Source organism: Paramisgurnus dabryanus, chromosome 12, assembly GCF_030506205.2.
Source record: "Paramisgurnus dabryanus chromosome 12, PD_genome_1.1, whole genome shotgun sequence".
NCBI lineage: Eukaryota > Metazoa > Chordata > Actinopteri > Cypriniformes > Cobitidae > Paramisgurnus > Paramisgurnus dabryanus.
In genome coordinates this window covers 3,306,594-3,328,606 of record NC_133348.1, presented here as the reverse complement: position 1 = coordinate 3,328,606, position 22,013 = coordinate 3,306,594, and the positions used below count along the sequence as shown (strand labels likewise).

General features: G+C 37.8%; 1 protein-coding gene across 2 annotated transcripts in view; it reads right to left on the bottom strand.

Annotated features, from left to right (window-relative positions):
• Nucleotides 1-22,013, bottom strand: part of ift172 (intraflagellar transport 172) — a 39,513-nt gene that overhangs the window by 4,394 nt on the left and 13,106 nt on the right. Inside the window, exons 23-48 of one of the 2 annotated variants that reach the window (XM_065256193.2) lie at nt 19,387-19,465; nt 19,166-19,286; nt 18,906-19,050; nt 18,722-18,811; nt 17,429-17,526; nt 16,126-16,261; nt 15,570-15,686; nt 15,223-15,365; nt 14,920-15,013; nt 13,256-13,320; nt 12,971-13,151; nt 11,960-12,057; nt 11,116-11,245; nt 9,477-9,575; nt 9,166-9,275; nt 6,613-6,676; nt 5,986-6,072; nt 5,786-5,902; nt 4,453-4,563; nt 4,223-4,342; nt 3,802-3,897; nt 3,421-3,480; nt 2,074-2,172; nt 1,843-1,996; nt 1,517-1,608; nt 1,130-1,230 (exon numbers count right to left, since the gene is read on the bottom strand). In XM_065256193.2, the coding sequence (XP_065112265.2) occupies nt 1,141-1,230; nt 1,517-1,608; nt 1,843-1,996; nt 2,074-2,172; nt 3,421-3,480; nt 3,802-3,897; nt 4,223-4,342; nt 4,453-4,563; nt 5,786-5,902; nt 5,986-6,072; nt 6,613-6,676; nt 9,166-9,275; nt 9,477-9,575; nt 11,116-11,245; nt 11,960-12,057; nt 12,971-13,151; nt 13,256-13,320; nt 14,920-15,013; nt 15,223-15,365; nt 15,570-15,686; nt 16,126-16,261; nt 17,429-17,526; nt 18,722-18,811; nt 18,906-19,050; nt 19,166-19,286; nt 19,387-19,465 (2,796 nt within the window). In that variant the 3' untranslated portion in view covers nt 1,130-1,140. Of the gene's footprint in view, nt 1-824; nt 1,231-1,516; nt 1,609-1,842; nt 1,997-2,073; nt 2,173-3,420; nt 3,481-3,801; nt 3,898-4,222; nt 4,343-4,452; nt 4,564-5,785; nt 5,903-5,985; nt 6,073-6,612; nt 6,677-9,165; nt 9,276-9,476; nt 9,576-11,115; nt 11,246-11,959; nt 12,058-12,970; nt 13,152-13,255; nt 13,321-14,919; nt 15,014-15,222; nt 15,366-15,569; nt 15,687-16,125; nt 16,262-17,428; nt 17,527-18,721; nt 18,812-18,905; nt 19,051-19,165; nt 19,287-19,386; nt 19,466-22,013 lie in introns of those variants that run through there. The other variant, XM_065256192.2, reaches the window with a different exon arrangement.

Here is a 22,013-nt window from a genome sequence, read left to right as displayed (position 1 = left end):
TGAAGGACGCGAGGACACTGCGCGTGACACAAATGTAAGTCATTTCAGTGGGATTTGCGCTGGGGGTTTTAAATGAAACAGAAAAGGAAAACTTATAAATATCTTTATAGTAAAGGCAGATAACGCGACAATTGCATATGGACAGACAATGTTAATGTCTGTATGATAACTGTCAGTCACATTGATCACAAACACTTGGGGCTCATAAAGTAAAAATAAATATAAGTTTAAAATACATGAACTGTACAACTCCTCACAATGTTTTTATTGTGTCAAATTATTGAGGAAAAACAACTAAGCACCAACAGTGCAATGATTCTGATTTGCATAACGCTGGTTTATGTGAAGAAGCTGAAATCAAAACCAGAAATGCACAACTCTCTTTTTTATTCATTTCACACTTATTCAAATATTAGTTGATGCTGTGTTTAATGCATTTTTTTTTGGTATCTGGACTAAAAATAAAAATGAATGTTCTACATTATTAGAGGCTATATGAGCTGAAACTGTACCAGGCCGAGTGCGTGTGTGTGTGTGTGTGTGTGTGTGTGTGTGTGTGTGTGTGTGTGTGTGCGCGCGCGTCTTCCCTCTCACACCCAACACGTTATGATCTCCACGAGGTGGCGTCGTGTGACCGGTGAATTATTAATTATCTTTACAGGCACAGGCCATGTCACATGTCTTAAGAAAGCTAAGGGGATTATTTTACATAATAGTAACATATAGTAACAATAATTTGACATGAGCAATTTTTCAGTTCAATACATCTTTGAAATCTGTCCTTTGAAGTTTGCCGATACAAATGTTTGCAAAAACACTAGCAATCTTTATGAAATATGTGTCTTTTATTTTGTGTTTGAGTATTAAAATATCCAAGAATTAAAGAAATATATAAATACAGATACTTTAAACATCAAAAGGGTTTTTCTATGCAATGCAAAACACACACAGTCTCAGCATGACCTTCACACCCTGATCACTGCATGATCCTGATACTTTATATGCAAAAGATGTCCAGAAGAACGGAACATTTACAAAAAATTGATGATTAAATGGCTGATTAATTGTTAAAGTGACAGCTGAGAGGTGAACAAGTCAAAATAGAGATAGAGAAATAGATATTGTGCACCTTCCCCGGTCTTATTGGAAGGAGAATCCAGCCGTCGGAAGACCGCCGCACCACTGCGAGATAAATTTCAGCACATCCTGACATTCGGGGCTGTGAGTGGTCTAAAAAACAAAACAAAAAAACAATCACAATCAAAGAATCGCAGGCGACCCCAGGCATGCATAATGGCGGAAAAACTGTTAAGTAATGCAAAAAGTACTGATTCACCCAGAGGATAAATATTACAATTGATGATGGAATGATCTGAAAGAAATTCTGCATTTAATTTGACTAAACATATACTAATAAAATCAGCCCTGACTGTTAACTTATGATACAGAAACAAATCCAATTCATTGCATCACGACTGAAGACTGATAGTGAAAAGACAGAAGTGATGAAACGTACCTTTGTAGCCATCAGGAATTTATTCCAGTCATCCTTATTTGCTGCCATCCCTGGTCTTTTAAAATCAATTTTATTGCGCAGAACCGGGTAACCTGTGTTTCACACGAGACAAAAGTAAAAATGCGTTTATAAACAATTATTTACAGTTTTATTATTAGAGTCAGTTTACCAGCACATATTTTTAAGGAGTGTGCAAGGACGTTTATAAAAAAAGTATGCATTATTTAACTGCTTAGGTTGGAGTTTAAATCAATGAGGTCATAAACAAGATGACATCAATCCAATAGGGACTATCCATTGGATAGTAATTTTGCAGGATGCATCACCTGTGATGATACAAGGTAGGGACCGGATACCAGTGCCGACCGCTACTAAGGAGGCTTCGTACGTGTCCCGCTCATCTTTGGGGAGCACCTGCTCCACCCGCTGGTCCACAGAAACAGTAAGAACCCATTCTCTAATCTCCTCCCTCTTCTCTACCTGAAACACAGGTAAAGGGATGAGGCCTTTAAAACACTCCAAAGTGGGTACAGTGTTTGCAGTGAGGGCTTACTTACTGTGACATGCAGCTTCGAAGGTACTGGAACCTCAAATGGGATATCTGTGTCCTGGAAGTCTGTGTGATCCAGAGCATCCAACGTGCCTTCATCAATACCCTATGACAAACCCAAAATATAGAAATTATAAAGATGAATCAAGCAATGAGGTAAAGACATCATGATCCCTAAGGATGAGTTGTGGGTCTGATTCCCAGAGAACAAACATACTGAAAAAAATGTATAGCTTGAATGCACTACAAGTAGCTTTGGGGAAAAAGTCTGCTAAATGCAAAAATAAATGAAATTATGAAGAGGTCATAAATTAAGCATACAGGACCAAAAGTATCTGTTTAATATGTTAAATTTTAAAACGTATTTGCTGAACACCCCAACTTTAAGCGTTATTTTTTTGACTACTCGGATAGACAATGGCACTATAAATGAGATGAAAAGGTGGTTGGGGGGTGCTTAAGCCCCTTCTAAAAGGTTCTAGCAACGCCTTTGATCTCCTTAAAGGGACATTATACTTTTTTTGAAAATATGCTCATTTGAGCAGTTAAACATTTGATTCGTACCGTTTTGGAATCCATTCAGCTGATCTCCAGGTTTGGCGTTAGCACTTTTAGCATAGCTTAGCAAAATCCATTGAATCTGATTAGACCATTAGCATTGCGCTAAAAAATAACCAAAGAGTTTCAATATTTTTCCTATTTAAAACTTGACTCTTCTGTAGTTACAACGTGAACTAAGACCGACAGAAAATTAAAATTTGCAATTTTCTGGGCACATATGGCTAGGAACTATACTCTCAAACTTGCGTAATAATCAAGAAATTTGCTGCCGTAAAATGGCTGCAGAAGGTTCAATGATATTACGCAGTGCCCGTAAATAGTCCCAGCTATTGAAAGTAACCAAGGGAACTATTTTCAGGCAGTGTGCCTGCTTCAGTCGGTCTTAGTACACGACGATGTAACTACAGAAGAGTCAAGTTTTACATAGGACAAATATCAAAACTCTTTTTTTTGCGCAATGCTAATAGTCTAATCAGATTCAATGGATTATGCTAAGCTATGCTAAAAGTGCTTGCGCCAGACCCGGAGATCAGCTGAATGGATTCCAAAACGGTAAAAATCAAATGTTTAACTCTAGGGGAGCTGAGAAAATAGCATATTTTCAAAAAAAGTAGAATGTCCATTTAATGATTATTAATTTATAGGTTGTTTGCAGTTTGTCGAGTTCAAGTACATTTCCTAATAACCAAGACTTTCGAGGCACAACTTATGATCTGAGTATTCTACATAGCCCGGAGTCTAACTTGAAAGATATTCATCAGACTGCAGACGAAAGCAAAACTCTTATACTTACATCAGCCAAATCCAAGAAGCGGTTCAGAAAGATAAAAGCCATGTTCTCCCAACCAACAGCCTGCATGAGAAATATTCATCACTGGCACACAAGGCTGAAACAACTCTGACATGTCAACAAATTAAAAATGAAAAGTGTAAGAAATATAAAAAAAAAACTGAAACCAGACGACGAGTTGCCTCCTCCACTTCGAAATTTGAGGCAACTCGGACCGCATTGCGAATCAAATTATTCACGCTGGCTGTGAGCTCTAACTGAAGGCAAGCGATAGAGAATTAAGCCAATTTCCCAGGGCTCCGAACTGACCTCCTGTTCTCCGTCTTACATGACTGGTTGAAGCGTGTTTATGTGTGTTTGGAGCTGGGCTCGCTATGAGTTCACCTTGGCAGCCAGGCCGGCTTCATAAAAAGCTTTGTCGGCCGGAATGAGCTCGGTGTGCCTCAGGAGAGAGATGGACAGCTTGGCAGCCACAGGACTCTGTAGATAAACAAACACATGCAAATTGACAATGACACGCAAGTTTAAATACTTTCTCATTTTCCAGTTCAATATGCAGAGGCGACTAAACGTAAGCTATTGTTAGGCTGACATCCTGAAGAGTGTTAACACTGCAGTTGTATTATTTGTGCATCTTGACAATATTGCTGAAAGAATAGCATGTTTGTCGCACTAATGGATAACAAGATGGAGGAAACCATATTATTTTTTTAAATCGTTCAAAATGTGTACACTCTAGAAGAACATCTGGATATCTGATGCGTGATGTTTCTGTTTGCAAAGATTTCTTGTTAAATATACATACCAGCTGGTCAATGCCTCTGGCTGCAGAGCGGGTGGCGCAATAGTGAGCGACCTGGAGCATCTGCTCAAATTCCTCATGGGCTGGCGAATTAGCCTCTGAAGATCTGGTCAGGTTTTCACACTGAATACCACAGAGATAAGATTGAGTATGTCAACCGGTCCCACCTGAACGGCCAGTGCTCCCTAAATAATGCTGATGTAAATAAGTAACCATAGCAACCAAGAGCTTACCAGCAGGAGGAGGACGTCCCTCAGACTGGCCCACATCCGATAAGCTTCCGCGCAATCCCTGTCCCTAAGGCTCACTAACTCAAGAAATATCCGCTTGTAGATGTTGAAATTCTATAAGAAAGGAGGAAAGATGAGGAAAGTTAAATTAACATTTACTTCACTGAGAAGAACATATCATGGGAAACAGAATTAAAAATTTTTTATTTAAATGTGAACATATTTATAATATAAAGCTCTACTTTAAGCCCACCCATATGCTACTGACTGAAAGTTTTATTTACGCTGGTTTTGTTTATATTTTGCTTTTATTTGTGATAGCCAATCATGATATATATGCTACATATGAACGCCCCTTACTTTAAAAGGACGTTATTAAAGGGAACATTTACCCAAAATAAACATTTTGTCATCATTTACACACCCTAAATTTGTTACAAACCTGTTCTTCATGATATTTTAAGCATTGCTTATAACCAAACAGTTTTTGAGCACCATTGACTTCCATAGTATTATTTTCCCCTACTATGGAAGTCAATGGTGCTTCTGTATCTTGCTTAATTACAAATATCTTTCTTTGAGTTTAGTAGAACAAAGAAATGTATACAGGTTTGTAACAACATGAGGGTGAGTAAATAATGCCAGAATTTTTATTTTTGGGTAAACTATCCCTTTAACCTTTAGCAGATATATGCATTTAAAAATTCAAGTCTTTTTCTTATGATAAAACGGATGAAAATGTTGCATTGCAAACTCTGGAATGAGACTGTCACCCCGAATACTACAAGAACTTTAACCTAACAAGTAGCAAATTATTGTCTTTCACTGCAAGGGTCAATCAGTTTAACTCTTTCCCTGCCATTGATGAGTTATCTTGTTAATTAAGAGAAAACATTCACATAAAAATGTGTTTCTGATTAATTTTTATGTAAATTTGCAATTCCACTTGAATAAAAACAAAATAAGAACAAAATTCCTTCAGAAAAATGCAATAATTTAAGCTTTTTGTAAATAAATTTTTTTTTTAAAGAAAAATACCCATATTTAAGAGTTTAAAAGCAGAGAAAAAATCTAGATAGGATAAAACTTTTTTTGTTTGTTTGTTTAGGGTCTGTTCTTTCATTTGATATATTTGTATGTTTATATATTTTTAGAAGAAAATTTTCCTGGAAGGCATGCATTTTGTGAAACTTTTGTGAAAATCACAAAAAAATGCTGGTGGGCAACTTAAAAAAAAAAAATGCCTGGCGGGGAATGAGTTAAGGAGATAAAACAAATGCTACAATGTGTGACCATTTTAATGATGTATGTCAAAGGTGGATCTTTCTGTATATACCTGTGAATTAGCCGGCACACCGTGCTGGGCGTACAGGTTGAGCACTTTTTCTGCCTGGCCCTCTTTTATCAGGTGAGTGGCATATAAGGCGATATACTTGTGCAACACCTTAAAATTCTGTTGGAAAGACAAAAGCAAATAAACAAAACATGACTGAGCCTCTACACTGACAGTTCTGAGGTAAAAAAGCAGATTGGCACCTGTTTTGAAGCCGTGTCGATGCATTTCTCCCATTGGCCTCTTTCGGCATACATGTCCAGGGCAGCCATCACATCTACTCCCACCAACTGATTCAAAAACAAAAATCAAACTGTTATATTTTGACTTGATTTAAATTATGCAAAAACATTCTGCAAAGCCTAAAACAAACCTGCCTAAAAAACATGTTTAATCACTATAAAGCATAGCCATTCAGGACTTATTGCTTTAATACGGTAAAATTTCTCTTTATACTTTATAAATATAACATTTGGGCATTTAACTAATTTCGCAGTTAACATTCCATCTTTCTCTTCAATAAAAAGCCCCTGGCCATCATTCAATGACTGCCAGTGTAACTGCGCTGCCAGTGAAGCATTGCAATGAGAGGCAAGCGCTCACATCAATTTGGTGACTCATATCGGTTATTCTAAATTGAATCAAGGCAATCATCTCCATTTTCCCCTCCTCACAACAATAACCGAAAACAATAAAGTAACCTTGTGAAGGAACTGCTGTCTGTAGTGTTGTGTTATGCTCATTTAAAGCATTTTTACTACCACTGCTAGGAAATTCTGTTAGCATAAAAACCTAAGCAGAATTCTGTTTCATTAATAAGGTGAACTTACAGAGTCGACTTTGCCTTGATTTTTCAGGTGGTCTTTGTAACGTTTGTCCACATATACCTCTAACCTGTGAGGAGAGGAAAGGCAATAAAATCATACATGGGTTAACCATTAAAGCAAAACTATTCTTTAATAATGTACTATGTTTTAGTTTATCTACATGTAGGTGAACTGCTAATCATTAAAAAAATAATCAAACATGTTTTCTTGTAAATTAGCATTTTTTAGTGCTCTTCAGTACTTTCACTTTAATAGCAATTGAAAGGTTTTTGGTCATTAATTGAAATCCCTGATTTTCGCAAAAATGTCACTTTATTCATTTCATTGGTATTTAAAGGAACAGTATGTAGGATTGTGGCCAAAACTGGTATTGCAATCACAAAACGTGTGGCTAAAACTGGTACTGCAATCACACAGCTGGTGGCCAATATACCAAACGACAACATAAACATCAGTTGAGGGCTGCAACTCCACTTTTTAAATGACAATATCCTGGCCAGACCGCTGTTGTGAGTGATATAAGTATTTGAAATGAAAATTATTTCTTAATGTCTAGTGACATTTTAGGGCCATTTAATGATTAATTGATATAAATTTCTTACATACTGTTCCTTTAACAAATTTAAATACCGATAGTTTTTTGGCAAACATCTCCATTTCCAGTCACTCTTCACTGTCGCCTTTGAATAATGTTAAAAGGCTTAAAAATTCAGTCAATATCCTATTTTATCCTATCCAATATCCATATATTCCTTAAAACTGGTAAAAAAAACTCTTGCAGCTCAACAATTGAAATCCAACATATGCACGTCATCGTTCATCTTATTCTGTGCACTTAAGAGGACTTTGCTGAAAAATCGTTGTGGCTTTTAACGCATTCTGTGAACAAAGCTGTATTTCTGAATGGCCTGAGGCCGGGATTAAGCAGATTTGAAGAGAAATGTACAATGCACTATTTAAATTATGCAAAAACATCAGAAACAGGTCTTATTACCTCATTTTTGATGGCTAAACATATTTAAAGGAAAACACCACCCTTTTTCAATATTTTACTATGTTCTTACCTCAACTTAGACAAATTAATGGGTGATTCTCACGAAACCATTGAAACACCACGGCACTAATGATTTTAGCTATAAAATGTGTAATATAGTAATATTAAAAAGCATCAGAATTAACACAATACTGTGTTTTACCTTGCACAATGTGTGATTTCAACATAAGAATTTATAATGTGTCAATTTGATCTCATTTTCTGCTGAAATTCTCATTACCGCAATGTGTCCGGCTGTGTTTGAACATGCGTTATGTTGTAATTTAATCAAATTAACACAAAAATATTTAGAAAAAAATAAATGGATGTTTTGCTTGACTACTTTAGATGACAGAAAAAATATTTACTGAATATTCATGTATAATAATAATGAAGAAAAATTAGGAAAATGATGTGTCCATGCCTGATGTTCTCATCCTCCGTAACACTTTTTGAGAACAGTTTAAGCACACATACAGAATTTTAATAAAGTTTGATTTTGAGTGACCAAGCACATGGACCAGTTACTTCAAGATGGCTATCAGGTAAGATCATTTATTTACAGTTAATTTGAAATATTGTCTTGTCAGAATGCTTACACGACATTTTGATTATCATTACCGCAACAGATGCTTATTAAATGTTAATTTAATTAATAGAAGCATAATACTTTGATTTTAAATGCATGTGCAGAATCTCCAAATTATGTTCTTTCAGGTTTGTCATGTCATATTGAAAATATGTCAGTGTTGATGTTTTCTGACTGTTGCGGTAATGAGATTTTTTAGGACTAATTTTTTTAATTATGTTACAAAAAGTGTTAAATGATAAGTAAAAGTGTTTAAATTTCCTGCTTGACATTTTTAAAACCAAGTTTTCGTGAGAATCACCCTAATACATACCTATCTTTATTCAATGCATGCACTTAATCTTTGTACAGCACATTGTGAATGTGCTAGCATTTAGCCTAGCCCCATTCATTCCTTAGGATCCGAACAGGGATGAATTTAGAAGCCACCAAACATTTCCAAGTTTTTCTGATTTAAAGACACAAGTAAATATGGTGGCACAAAACAAAACATGGCCGTCAATATTACTGCGCCCAAGGTCGGAAGTTCTGCAAATGAAGTGCTCTTCATGTAAAAGCAAATCATGTCATATGTCTACAATGTTTTTAAAGGGGCTAACTTACAAAAAAAGGACTAGATGTCCCACCCAAACTTCGATAGGAAAAACATTAACACAGCAATAAACATAAAACATAAAACAAGATAAACCTCACATAGGACTTGAAAGTATTTAGACTTGATTCCAAATTCTTATTTTTCCTACCATAAATAAAAAACAGCCAGAGATAAACCATGAAGGCCACCACCTGCACCTCTGAGATTTGTGCTTTTGCAACAGAAGTGCATGAAAACACAAAGCCAGTGAGTGATTTTTCTGACAGCGTGCAACTGTGATTTGCTGTCACGTTGTTGGCTGAAGCGTTGTTAGGGGCGACCAGTCTGCAAAGAGCTCACCTTGGATCGAGCTCCTTGGCCACTCTCTTGGCTTTGTTCCATTCTTCCCCCTCAATGAATGCGTCGATGGCGTTCTTAATGAGGTCCAGGTTGAGGTAGAGCTCAGCAGCCTGAAAAAAAAAACATTTTGTACTTCAATAGGTCGACGGCTTGAAGGACGCCAAAGAATAAGCAAAGACTCTGAGCTTTTTTGTGGTCAGATTTCTTTTGTGTCATATCCTAAATATACACTCGCACATATGGACACAAAAGTTTGCCCAAAGCACTATTCCCTTTTAGTGTCGTGCTTTTAAAATGTAAAAAAATTATACCTCGTTGTACTTTTTGAGCTGGATGAGGCGTGGTCCCACAACCTGACTAACGTCTACAGCCTTTTCATGGGATAAAAATTTAATAGCCAGTTCTGCTGCCTGAAGGACAAGAAAAGATAAGGAAACATCTTTCATAATGTGTATGCAATTGATCTGAAAAGCAATGTACTTAAAGAAACAGAGATTGTAAGTCAACAGAGGAGCTCTCTTTAATGGATTGCCACATACCACGGCTGGGTCAGCTGAGATTTTGAAACTATTCTAGGCTGAAATATCAATGTTTGGATTTTTATCATAGTGTGCCTTTAATAGAAATGATTCATGATCTGTGATAATACTCAACATACACATTTCGCAGTCCCATATCCAGAATTGCAAACTTGATATTTTCCAATATAGCTGTTGCATTGTTAAAGGGACACTCCACTTTTTTTTAAATATGCTTATTTTCCAGCTCCCCTAGAGTTAAACATAAGTTTTTTACCGTTTTGGAATCCATGCAGCTGATCTCCGGGTCAAGCGGTACCAATTTCAGCATAGCTTAGCATAATCCATTGAATCTGATTAGACCAGTGGTTTTCAATCATGTCCTAGGGGACCCACTGCCCTGCACATTTTGCATGTCTCCCTTATCTAACACACCTGATTCAGATCATCAGCTCATTAAGGGAGAGATCCATGAACAGAACTGGGTGTGTCAGTTAAGGGAGACATACAAAATGTGCAGAGCTGTGGGTCCCCTAGGACAAGATTGAAAACCACTGGATTAGACCATTAGCATCGCACTCAAAAATTTTAAACTTGACTCTTCTGTAGTTACATTGTGTCCAAAGACCGACGAAAAATTAAAAGTTGCAATTTTATAGGCAGATTTGGCTAGGACTATACTCTCATTCTGGCGTAATAATCAAGGATTTTGCTGCCGTAACATGGCTGGAGGAGGCGTAATGATATTACGTAGTGCCCGAAAATAGTACCCTGCTATTGAAAGATACTAAGGGGACTATTTTCGGCTGCTGCGTAATATCATTGCGCCTCCTTCTAAAATTTTGGTTATTTTTTTGCGCCATGCTAATGGTCTAATCAGATTCAATGGATTGTGCTAAGCTATGCTAAAAGTGCTAGCGCCAGACCCAGAGATCAGCTGAATGGATTCCAAAATGGTAAGAATCAAATGTTTAACTCTATAGGAGCTGAGAAATTTGTGTTATTGGTCTTCATTACAGATTGTCAAAACATTATTTTTGCAATACCTTCAACCAAAATGCTAAAATCCAAATTTGAGATTCTGATGGAAATGCAGTTATTCCAGAGTTATTGCGCACAACCTATTTTTCTATCATAATGTAATGTATTGTAGAGCAAACAAAGCATAAGCATTCGACAAGAAGAAAAATGTATGTTGGGTTTCATCCATCAGAAATTCCTTAATGGAGTCGGGAACTGAATGTGAACTTGTTAAAATAATACCTAAATAGCTCTTTGGCTATTGGTTAACACCATCCCAATAGCACATCCAGTGACATTTCAACATTCTCTGAAATGAAAAGTTATTACATTTTGATGTAACATAATAAGAATGTCACAAAATCCATTTCTTGGACTACCGTGTTCTTTATATAGTGTGAGGAAACCTTACCTTCATCCAACACTTCAACAGCAAGTCCATATTAGAAGAGTCCTTCACTTTAAGATAGCAGTCCACGGCTCGGGCGTACTCACCCGTCTGTTCCCATTCCTGAGCTTGCTCGACCATACCCTCCACACCCCTGATGAGACACAGAAATGTATCCGAAATGGACTTTCAGTGTAAGACATTGTCATTTGTTTACCATTCTCTGTTTTCTCTCTCTCTATTGATTGCACCCAGGAAGATAAAATACAAATACACCCACTGCTCACAATAGCAGAAAGTACCACCATTTTACAATATAGTTTCTCTTAGACAGCTATGACATTGGGTTTATGCTTGAATATGAAGTTTTATAATTATTTTATTATTTATAAGAATATAAATAATATCCTTGTAACATGCATATTGTGCCTACTGTGTGAAGCAGAGGTATTGTGCATGTTTTCCCTTTACATGAAAAAGTAAAATATGTTAATGATTAAGAAGCTTGTACTTCTGCTGAGTGGGCCTTGAACTGACAATGCAAAACGCTTCCCTTTTCTTCCCAAGGAAGCCTTTGATGTTTTCCCACAAGTCATTAAAAATCGGAAAATTATCAGTGGAGACGGATTTGCTGCGTGTCGGCGCGTTAATGAGCTGCTCATTATGGATTTAATGTTGGATAAAAAGCTGCCATGTATTAATAAAAGAGGGAAGTCAAGCAAATAAAGAAGGATCTGAATGTAGTTCAGAGCTGCTAGCTTTCCGCAGAGCCCTAGTTTTCAAAAAACAATAACACAACAAAATCTGAAATACAGCCAATGAGACGCATATAGAAGTAAGGCAAAAGTTAAGAAAAAAGTTGTAGTACCAGTTCCCCTCGCTCTCGTATTCTTTTTGAAGGATGCTCAGTTTGCTGGGCAAATAGTCTTTACAGATTCGCATTGCATCGGTCCACATCCCAGCATCCTGAAAGAGGAAAATATGATTTTTCAAATCCAGTGGAGCTTAAAGGTCACATTCTTTCTGATCCCATTTTTTAAACCCTAGTTCGCGTGTAATGTTGCAATAATAGCATAAATAATACCTGCAAAATGATAAAGCTCAAAGTTCACTGCTAAGCGATATATTTCCTTTAACAGAATTCGCCTTTTAAAGCCTACAGTGAATGGCCAGTTTGGACTACAGCCCTCTACTTCCTGCTTTAATGACGACACTAGAACAGTTTTCTGACTAAAGCCGCCTTTCCACTGCACACGACAAACGACGGCCGATAAGCTGGAAGTCATTAATTTCCTATGGAGAGTCGCAAAGGGGCTGCGTGAGCTGCCGACCATCTGCGGATGCGTAAATATCGGATCCGTTTTGACGGTTGGATCCGTTAAAAAATTTGAACTTGTGAAAATTATTAATCCTTTTTGTGTAACTTTATTAGTAACACTTGAATCCTTAAAAACACCTTTTGATTACTGATAATAAATACATTATCAATTTAATTTGTGTATGTTATTATTTTAATCTTGACTTCATATGTTCTCTCCAAAAATATTGGCAATATTTGTCATACATGCATAGCTGTTTGTTGTTTCATTCATTTGCATTCATTTATTTATTCCACCATGGTAAACGTTTTAGAATTAAGCCTCTTGCACTGAAATGAGCTTCTATCCCATATACGATTAAACTGAAACTTCATTACGACTGCCACTAGGGGGAGAACTCCGACTGTCGTTTCCATATGTCGTGTGCAGTGGAAAGGCGGCTTAACCGCCGCCCACAGGAATACGGCAGTTGCCAGCAAAGCTAACGGCAAGCTAAGCTGCTATCGAATGACAACACACTAAACAAGCTACGGAATATCATTTCGACTGAGGACTCTTACTTTGTAGTACTTAATGGCAAGCTCAGGTCTTTGAGCTCTGAGCAGGAAGGCCTCTGCTTTTTGAAATTCCTTCTGGTCGAAGCAGAACTTGGCCTGGCTCACTAGAATATCGGCCACACTGTCTGGATCATGAGCCTCAGCAATCCTCTGAGCGTTACTCCAGTCTTTGTTATGAACATGCCTGCAACCAACACAGAGACACGTCAATCTCATTCAAACCTCAATTTTAGATGTTCAATGATAACTTTGTAAATATCTACAGTTTTTAAAGAAAAGCTTACTCACATTAGTACGGCCTCCTTAGGTTTCCCAGCTTTGATAAACTCTGTCTCAGCTTCACTGAACTTTCCCTTGAAAATGAAAAATGAAACTTAATTAAGTAATGGGAACAACAAAGACCCTTGACAAAGACCCTTTTGCAATATGTAAACAACAACATTGGTCCAGAAGTACTTCCTTTTTCAACAAAACATTTAGAATATAATCAAAATGTTAAGCAAACATATTTAAGGATTGGTTGTATACTGTATGTAAAAAAAAACCACAAAAAACTGAAACAGGAAGTGCTTCTGGACCAGTGGTGTTTATGTCTAGGAAAATGGTCAATAGAAATAAAAACTCTGTGTTGACCTGACTTCATACACTCACCTAAAGGATTATTAGGAACACTAAACTAATACTATGTTTGACCCCCTTTCGCCTTCAGAACTGCCTTAATTCTACGTGGCATTGATTCAAAAAGGTGGTAAAAGCATTCTTTAGAAATATTGGCCCATATTGATAGGATAGCATCTTGCAGTTGATGGGAGATTTGTGGGATGCACATCCAGGGCACGAAGCTCCCGTCCCACCACATCCCAAAGATGCTCTATTGGGTTGAAATCTGGTGACTGTGGGGGCCATTTTAGTACAGTGAACTCATTGTGAAGAAACCAATTTGAAATGATTAGAGCTTTGTGACATGGTGCATTATCCTGCTGGAAGTAGCCATCAGAGGATGGGTACATGGTGGTCATAAAGGGATGGACATAGTCAGAAACAATGCTCAGGTAGGCCGTGGCATTTAAACGATTCCCAATGGGCACTAAGAGGCCTAAAGTGTGCCAAGAAAACATCCCCCACACCATTACACCACCACCAGCAGCCTGCACAGTGGTAACAAGGCATGATGGATCCATGTTCTCATTCTGTTTACTCCAAATTCTGACTCTCCCATCTGAATATCTCAACAGAAATGGAGACTCATCAGACCAGGCAACATTTTTCCAGTCTTCAACTGTCCAATGTTGGTGAGCTTGTGCAAATTGTAGCCTCTTTTTCCTATTTGTAGTGGAGATGAGTGGTACCCGGTGGGGTCTTCTACTGTTGTGGCCCATCCGCCTCAAGGTTGTGCGTGTTGTGGCTTCACAAATGCTTTGCTGCATACCTCGGTTGTAACGAGTGGTTATTTCAGTCAAAGTTGCTCTTCTATCAGCTTGAATCAGTCGGCCCATTCTCCTCTGATCTATAGCATCAACAAGGCATTTTCGCCCACATGACTGCCGCATACTGGATGTTTTCCCTTTTCACACCATTCTTTGTAAACCCTAGAAATGGTTGTGCATGAAAATCCCAGTAACTGAGCAGCTTGTGAAATACTCAGACCGGCCCGTCTGGCACCAACAACCATGCCACGCTCAAAATTGCTTAAATCACCTTTCCCATTCTGACATTCAGTTTGGATTTCAGGAGATTGTCTTGACCAGGACCACACCCCTACATGCATTGAAGCAACTGCCATGTGATTGTTGATTAGATAAATGCATTAATGAGAAATTGAACAGGTGTTCCTAATAATCATTTAGGTGAGTGTATATCATAAGCATAACTATGAATACAACAATACTGAGACAATCTGCTATTTTCATTGTATATATCTGCACAATTCATTTCTGGAAGGTAAGAAATACCTGGTCCTCAAGGTACATTGCATTTTTTAGATGGATATCAGGAGTCTTCTGATTCATGGAAAGTCGAGCCAATTCAAATGCAAAGTCGAATGAGCTTAAGAATGAAAAAAACATTTACTGTTAGTAAACTTTTGAGGTCATATACAGTCTGTCCAATACTTCGACACATTTAATGTTTTACAAAACAAGTTTTATGTCTCTAGTGTGTCAGTGGGAAATAACCATTTTAGATTTCAAGGCCATAAATTATCTCTTTATACAGGAACAAATTAAATGCCACCCAAAACTTTTTCACCGACTTACTAGTTATCAGTCGCAAAGTCAATGGCGGTTTCCAGCAAGCCAAACTTGTTGAGTAGTTTAACTGCAGCCTCCCCTCCAAGACTCTTTGCCCACAGGAACGCCACCTGCTTATGGGCACTGGCTCCTCCATGACTTTTGGCTATCTGTTGCACACAACAAGTGGATTTCTATCTTCTGTGTCTGAATAGCTCTATATTACATCGACTCAAATCTGTAGCTCAACTGGCAAAGCACAGTGCTCACAAAACAAGGTCATGGATTTGATTCCTAGCAAATGCAAGTACTAATTTGGATTGTGACTTCAAACAAAAGCAAAAATGTAAATAACACAACTATAAAGTCCATACCCGATAAGATTCCTCCCACATATCGTTGACTCTGTACATATTTACAGCGTCTTTCCAATCCTGACCCTCTAGGTAGTGATATTCCGCCTCCTGAAACCTGGATTCGGATTCCAGCTCCTGTGAAAATCTTAGTACTTAGTATACATGGGAATTTCTTTTTAAAGCAATAAACGGTAACACTTTACAACAAGGTTGTACTTTGTTAATATTAGTAAATGCATTAGCTAACATAAGTAACAATAAGTAATATAGTTTTTTATCATTTATTAATCTTTGTTAATGTTAGTTTGTGATGCATAAAACTTATGTTAACAGACTTTGGATTTAAAAAATTAGTTAGTAATGCTGAAATTAACATAAACTAAGATTAATGAATGCTGTTGTTCATTGTTAGTTGATGTTAGCTAATGCATTTACTAATGTTAACAAATACAACCTTATTGTAAAGTGGTACCCAATAAACAAAAGTAAGCTACATCAAAAGAGATTTGGATCAAACGTGTTTTGTAATCGAACCTAAAATATTAAAGAATGACAGCACCAATGTTTTTCAAACCTTGGCCAGGTGAACGTGTGTTTCCTGCAGCAGGTCTTTGTGATGTATGGCAACCAGGCGGATCATGTCGTCGTACATTTTTTTATTCTTGTACATGGTGATGGCCAGGTCTGGTTCATCTACGGTGGTAAAGAGCCTATAGACAAAAAGGTAGACTGATCAACAAAGTGGATTCCAGCTATTTATTTATATCTTCAGACTTGCGCAGTAATAACTATGTTTATGTTAATAATTTAATTTAAATGCCTTAACTCTTTCGCCGCCAATGACGAGATATCTCGTCAATCAAGAGAAAACGCTTCCCTGCCAATGACAAGATTTTCCGTCTTTCCGCAATACCGCTATTATCCACCAGGTGGCGCCCTTCAGCAACTTTTTAAACCCGGAAGTTTTGCCCTATGGCAAGCGGCTGCATGTCCGTGTCTGTTTTAAAGATCGCTCTGAATGGGATCTCTATGAAAAGTCCGTCACAAAAATTGAATTATCTCTGCTTTTTGCTCAAAATGTGGTGTTTTTGCAGAAACCTACCCATATTCAAAAGCTGATTACAAAAGAACCACTGAAGGTAGGATGAAACGGGTTTTTTTTGTTTGAAAGCAGAGGGTCTGATCTTTCATTTGGTATGTTGTATGTTTATACATTTAAAGAAGAACATTTTCTGGAAGGCATTAAACTTTGGTGAAAATCATGAAAAACGCTGGCGCTGGCTGGCGGTGAAAGAGTTAAAGAGGACATATCATTAAAACATGTTTCCATTTTTAGGTGCTATATTTGGGTCCCCAGTGCTTCTATCAACCCAGAAAATGTGAAAAGGACAACCCAGTTAATTTTCTGCAAGCATGTAAAAAAAGCTCATTGAAATTTGGCCCCCTTGTGAAGCCAGAAGGGGATAATACTGCCCCTTAATCTGCACTACCCGAACACGGCACTGCGTTTAGTGCAGAGATCAACTCATTTGCATTTAAAAGGACACACCTAACAACTGTTAATTTTTTCTCACACCTACAAAGTGGCAATTTTAACATGCTATAATAAATTATCTACAAGGTATTTTCAAGCTAGAACTTCACATACGTACTCTGGGGAGACCAAAGATTTACTTTACATCTTTAAAAGGTCCGGTGAAATGTCTCCTGTAATTTTACTGCCAGTAACTAAACATAGCAGTTAACAGTAAATTATTTCAGCCATCAGTATGCGATAGTTGTCAAGATCAAAAGCACAGCAGTGTGTGTGTGTGTGTGTGTGTGTGTGTGTGTGTGTGTGTGTGTGTGTGTGCGTGCGTGCGTGCGTGTGCATTTACCTTTCAGCTTCTTTGAACTTGCCCTCTTTCTCTAAGTCTTGAGCTTTGCTGATATAAAGGGCAGACACGTCCCCTTGTGTCATACACTTTACTGCAAGCTGTGTGTGGATAAACCGCAGAGAGCGAGAGAGAGAGAAGGATAAAACAAAGAGAGAATGATAGATTATAATTCATAATCGTTCATTTTTGTAAACTTCTTGAATTGAATCTGGTAATAAAGCAATTGTATAAAATTTCAACAAAATTACAAAATTTGAACTGTTCCTTTAGGGGGCGTGCACACCAAAGCTTTTACCCCCGGGGTCGGTGTATGTTTTCAATTGTTTTCAATGGAAGCTCTGCGTTTTTCAAAAAGCCCGAAGCCAGAAGATAGTGTTTTTTCTGCACTGAAAGCCGGCGTTCAGCGTTTTTTCTGCGCTGAGAGTTGAAAAATATTCAACTTTGGGTAAAAAGCTCAGCTCGTCAATGTCAGTTCTCACATGGCCATCCAATCATGGTGGAGGGGGGGACAAATATCACAACAACCAACCGGTACATCATACAACGACTGATAAGCAGAAGTATCACAGCAACCAAAGCGCTCTGCTGAAAAAACAGCTGGCATTCGGCATCCTCCAGGCATTTTATAGCCGCGTTTAAAAGCTTTGGTGTGCACAACCCCTTAACTCTTTCACCGCCATTGACGAGAAATCTCGTCAATTAAGAGAAAACGCTTCCCCGCCAATGACGAGATTTTCCGTCTTTCCGCAATAAGGCTATTATCCACCAGGTGGCGCCCTTCGCAACTTTTTAAACCCGGAAGTATTGCCCTATGGCAAGCGGCTGCATGTCCGTGTCTGTTTTAAAGATCGCTCTGAATGGGATCTCTATGAAAAGTCCGTCACAAAAATGGAATTATCTCTGCTTTTTGCTCAAAATGTGGTGTTTTTGCAGAAACCTACCCATAGTCAAAAGCTGATTACAAAAGAAACACTGAAGGTAGGATGAAACTTTTTTTTTTTGTTTGAAAGCAGAGGGTCTGTTCTTTCATTTGGTATATTTTGTATGTTTATATATTTAAAGAAGAACATTTTCTGGAAGGCATTAAACTTTGGTGAAAATCATGAAAAACGCTGGCGCTGGCTGGCAACTTTTTTTTAAAACGCTGGCGGTGAAAGAGTTAATTCTGAGGGCTTTATTCTTTGAATGCTTTAATTTGATCAACGCCAACAGTAGTAATGTTTGCCATTAGCAAGTACCACTAAAATATCCATGAATACGACGATCTGTAGAAGATCACAAAGTGACTCTTACCTTATGAGCTTCCTCCCATCGCCCAGCCTGTGTGTACATATCAATAGCATCTTTGATATGATCACTTTTCACGAACAGGCGCTCTGCCACCTGTTACACAGCAAAACAAAACAACCCAAAACAGATTCAATCCAAATCGTGTTTTTAAAATAAGATCATTGATGGGATGTAATCTATGAAATACCTCAAACTCTTGTACAGAGGCAAAGTGCTGTGCGATCTTTAGATAATACATGGCAGCAGTCTTGTCTTCCTGTAGCTCCAGTATGTGCAATGCTTTTTTCCACTGACGTGCTGCGATCGCCGCCTCTATGGCCTTGGTGGAGCGCCTTCAAAGGGAAAAATTGCTGCCTGATTCAAATTTTAACACCCATTCTGATTCAAGTCCTGGTGAGAGGAGATACCTGTACATCTATGGGGGGCCTGTTGGACCCTTGAACTCACCCGGCTTCTATGTAATGGTTGATAGCAGCATCCATTTGCTTCTGTTGCACTAGATAATCACCCCACGTTTCCTCCAGCTTAACAACTTCAGCGGGAAATGCAACACGAGCCAGATCCACAGCTGTGGAGGCACGATGCATCAACACAGAGGTCAACTATGATGTCATGTAAAAAGCAGCCTATTGCTCTGATGTCTTTTTTGTTTTTGCAGGCGTACTTACCTTTCTTAAAAGCATTCCCCTTCCTGTAGCAATCTAGGGCTCTTTGATTATTTCTTATCCTCTCAAACAGGTCACCTGCCTGTTAAACAATAAAAAATATAGTATGGTAATGGTGTTGAAGCTAAAGGTGATGTAAAGACCGATAAATGTTTTGATTACCCCATTCTTCTTAACTAGCCTATTAAAGGATTAGTCCATTTTCTAAAAAAAATCCAGATAATTTACTCACCACCATGTCATCCAAAATGTTGATGTCTTTCTTGTTCAGTCGAGAAGAAATTATGTTCTTTAAGGAAAACATTCCTGGATTTTTCTCATTTTAATGGACTTTAATGGACCCCAACACTTAACAGTTTTAATGCAGATTAAAAGGACTCTATGCAAATATGCACTTTTAAACCACAACTTCTCCTTCTTCCTCCGGCTGTGTGACAAGCCAGCACGACCTCACGTAATTGCGTAATGACGTCGAAAGGTCACGTGTTACATATATGAAACGCACATTTGCGGACCATTTTAAACAACAAACTGACACAAAGACAAAAATTTGTATCATTCCACATACAACAACGCCAGAACAGTCCTCTTTCTTCACACTTGTTAACACTGGGGCGTAGTTTCGCATACGTCATCCGTTGCCTCTTGACGTGATGACGTATTACGTGAGGTCACGCTGGTGCGTCACAGGACCAGAGGAAGACGAGAAGTTGTGGTTTAAAAGTGCATATTTTTTATTTTTCTTGCCAAAAATGACAATCGTTTCGCTAGATGAGACCCTTATGCCTCATTTGAGATCGTTTAGAGTCCTTTGAAACTGCAATTTAAACTGCATTAAAACTGTTAACTCTTTCCCCGCCATTGACGAGATATCTCGTCAATTAAGAGAAAACGCTTCCCCGCCAATGACGAGATTTTCCGTCTTTCCGCAATACCGCTATTATCCACCAGGTGGCGCCCTTCCGCAACTTTTTAAAACCGGAAGTATTGCCCTATGGCAAGCTGCTGCATGTCCGTGTCTGTTTTAAAGATCGCTCTGCGTCTGATCTCTATCAAAAGTCCGTCATAAAAATGGAATTATCTCTGCTTTTTGCTCAAAATATGGTGTTTTTGCAAAAACCTACCCATATTCAAAAGCTGATTGCAAAAGAACCACTGAAGGTAGGATGAAACGTTTTTTTTGTTTGAAAGCAGAGGGTCTGTTCTTTCATTTGGTATATTGTATGTTTATATATTTAAAGAAGAACATTTTCTGGAAGGCATTAAACTTTGGTGAAAATCATGAAAAACGCTGGCGCTGGCTGGCAACTTTTTTTAAAAACGCTGGCGGTGAAAGAGTTAAGTGTTGGGGTCCATTAAAGTCCATTAAAATTAGAAAAATCCTGGAATGTTTTCCTCAAAAAACATAATTTCCTCTCGACTAAACAAAGAAAGAGATCAACATTTCGGATGACAAAAAATTATCTGGATTTTTTTAAGAAAATTGACTAATCCTAGTTTAAAGGAATATTCCATTTTCTTAAAAGAAAAATCCAGATAATTTACTCACCACCATGTCATCCAAAATGTTGATGTCTTTCTTTGTTCAATCCAGAAGAAATTATGTTTTTTGAGGAAAACATTGCAGGATTTTTCTCATTTTAATGGACTTTAATAGAGCCCAACATTTAATACTTAACTCAACACTTAACAGTTTTTTTCAACGGAGTTTCAAAGGACTCTAAACAATCCCAAACGAGGCATAAGGGTCTTATCTAGCAATACGATTGTCATTTTTGACAAGAAAAATAAAAAAGATGTACTTTTAAATCACAACTTTTCGTGTAGGTCTGGTCCAGCGCGACCTAACGTAAATGCGTAGTGACGTAGGGAGGTCACGTGTTACATATATAAAACGCACATTTGCGGACCATTGTAAACAATAAACTGTCACAAAGACATTAATTAGTATCAGTTGACATACAACAACGTAGGAACGGTCCTCTTTCAAGACGCTTGTAAACACTGGGGCGGAGTTTCGCGTTCGTCCTCTGTGACCTCTTGATTTCATCACGTATTGTGTGGGGTCAGCTGGCGCATCACGACCGAATTTAAACGAGAAGTTGTGCTTTAAAAGTGTATATTTGTTATTTTTATTGTCAAAAATGACAATCGCTTTGCTGGATAAGACCCTTATGCCTCGTTTGGGATTGTTTATAGTCCTTTGAAACTCTGTTGAAAAAAAAACGTTAAGTGTTGTTAAGTATTAAATGTTGGGCTCTATTAAAATGAGAAAAATCCTGCAATGTTTTCCTCAAAAAACATAATTTCTTCTCAACTGAACAAAGAAAGACATCAACATTTTGGATGACATGGTGGTTAGTAAATTATCTGGATTTTTCTTTTAAGAAAATTGACTAATCCTTTAAGAATGACTTCTTTTGTCAACCAACTAAAAACCCTGCGAGTCACAATCGTTTTCGGTTAATTTTGACTGGATGTGTTGATCAAAAAACTAGCACAAAAAATCTTGCTAGCCTCAGCTGGTCTTTTCAGCAGGATGTTGCTAAGATGAAAGGAGTGAATGAGTGGATCTTAACAGCGACCATCTCGCACACTAGACACTAATTTGTACATTATGTTCATCTCTG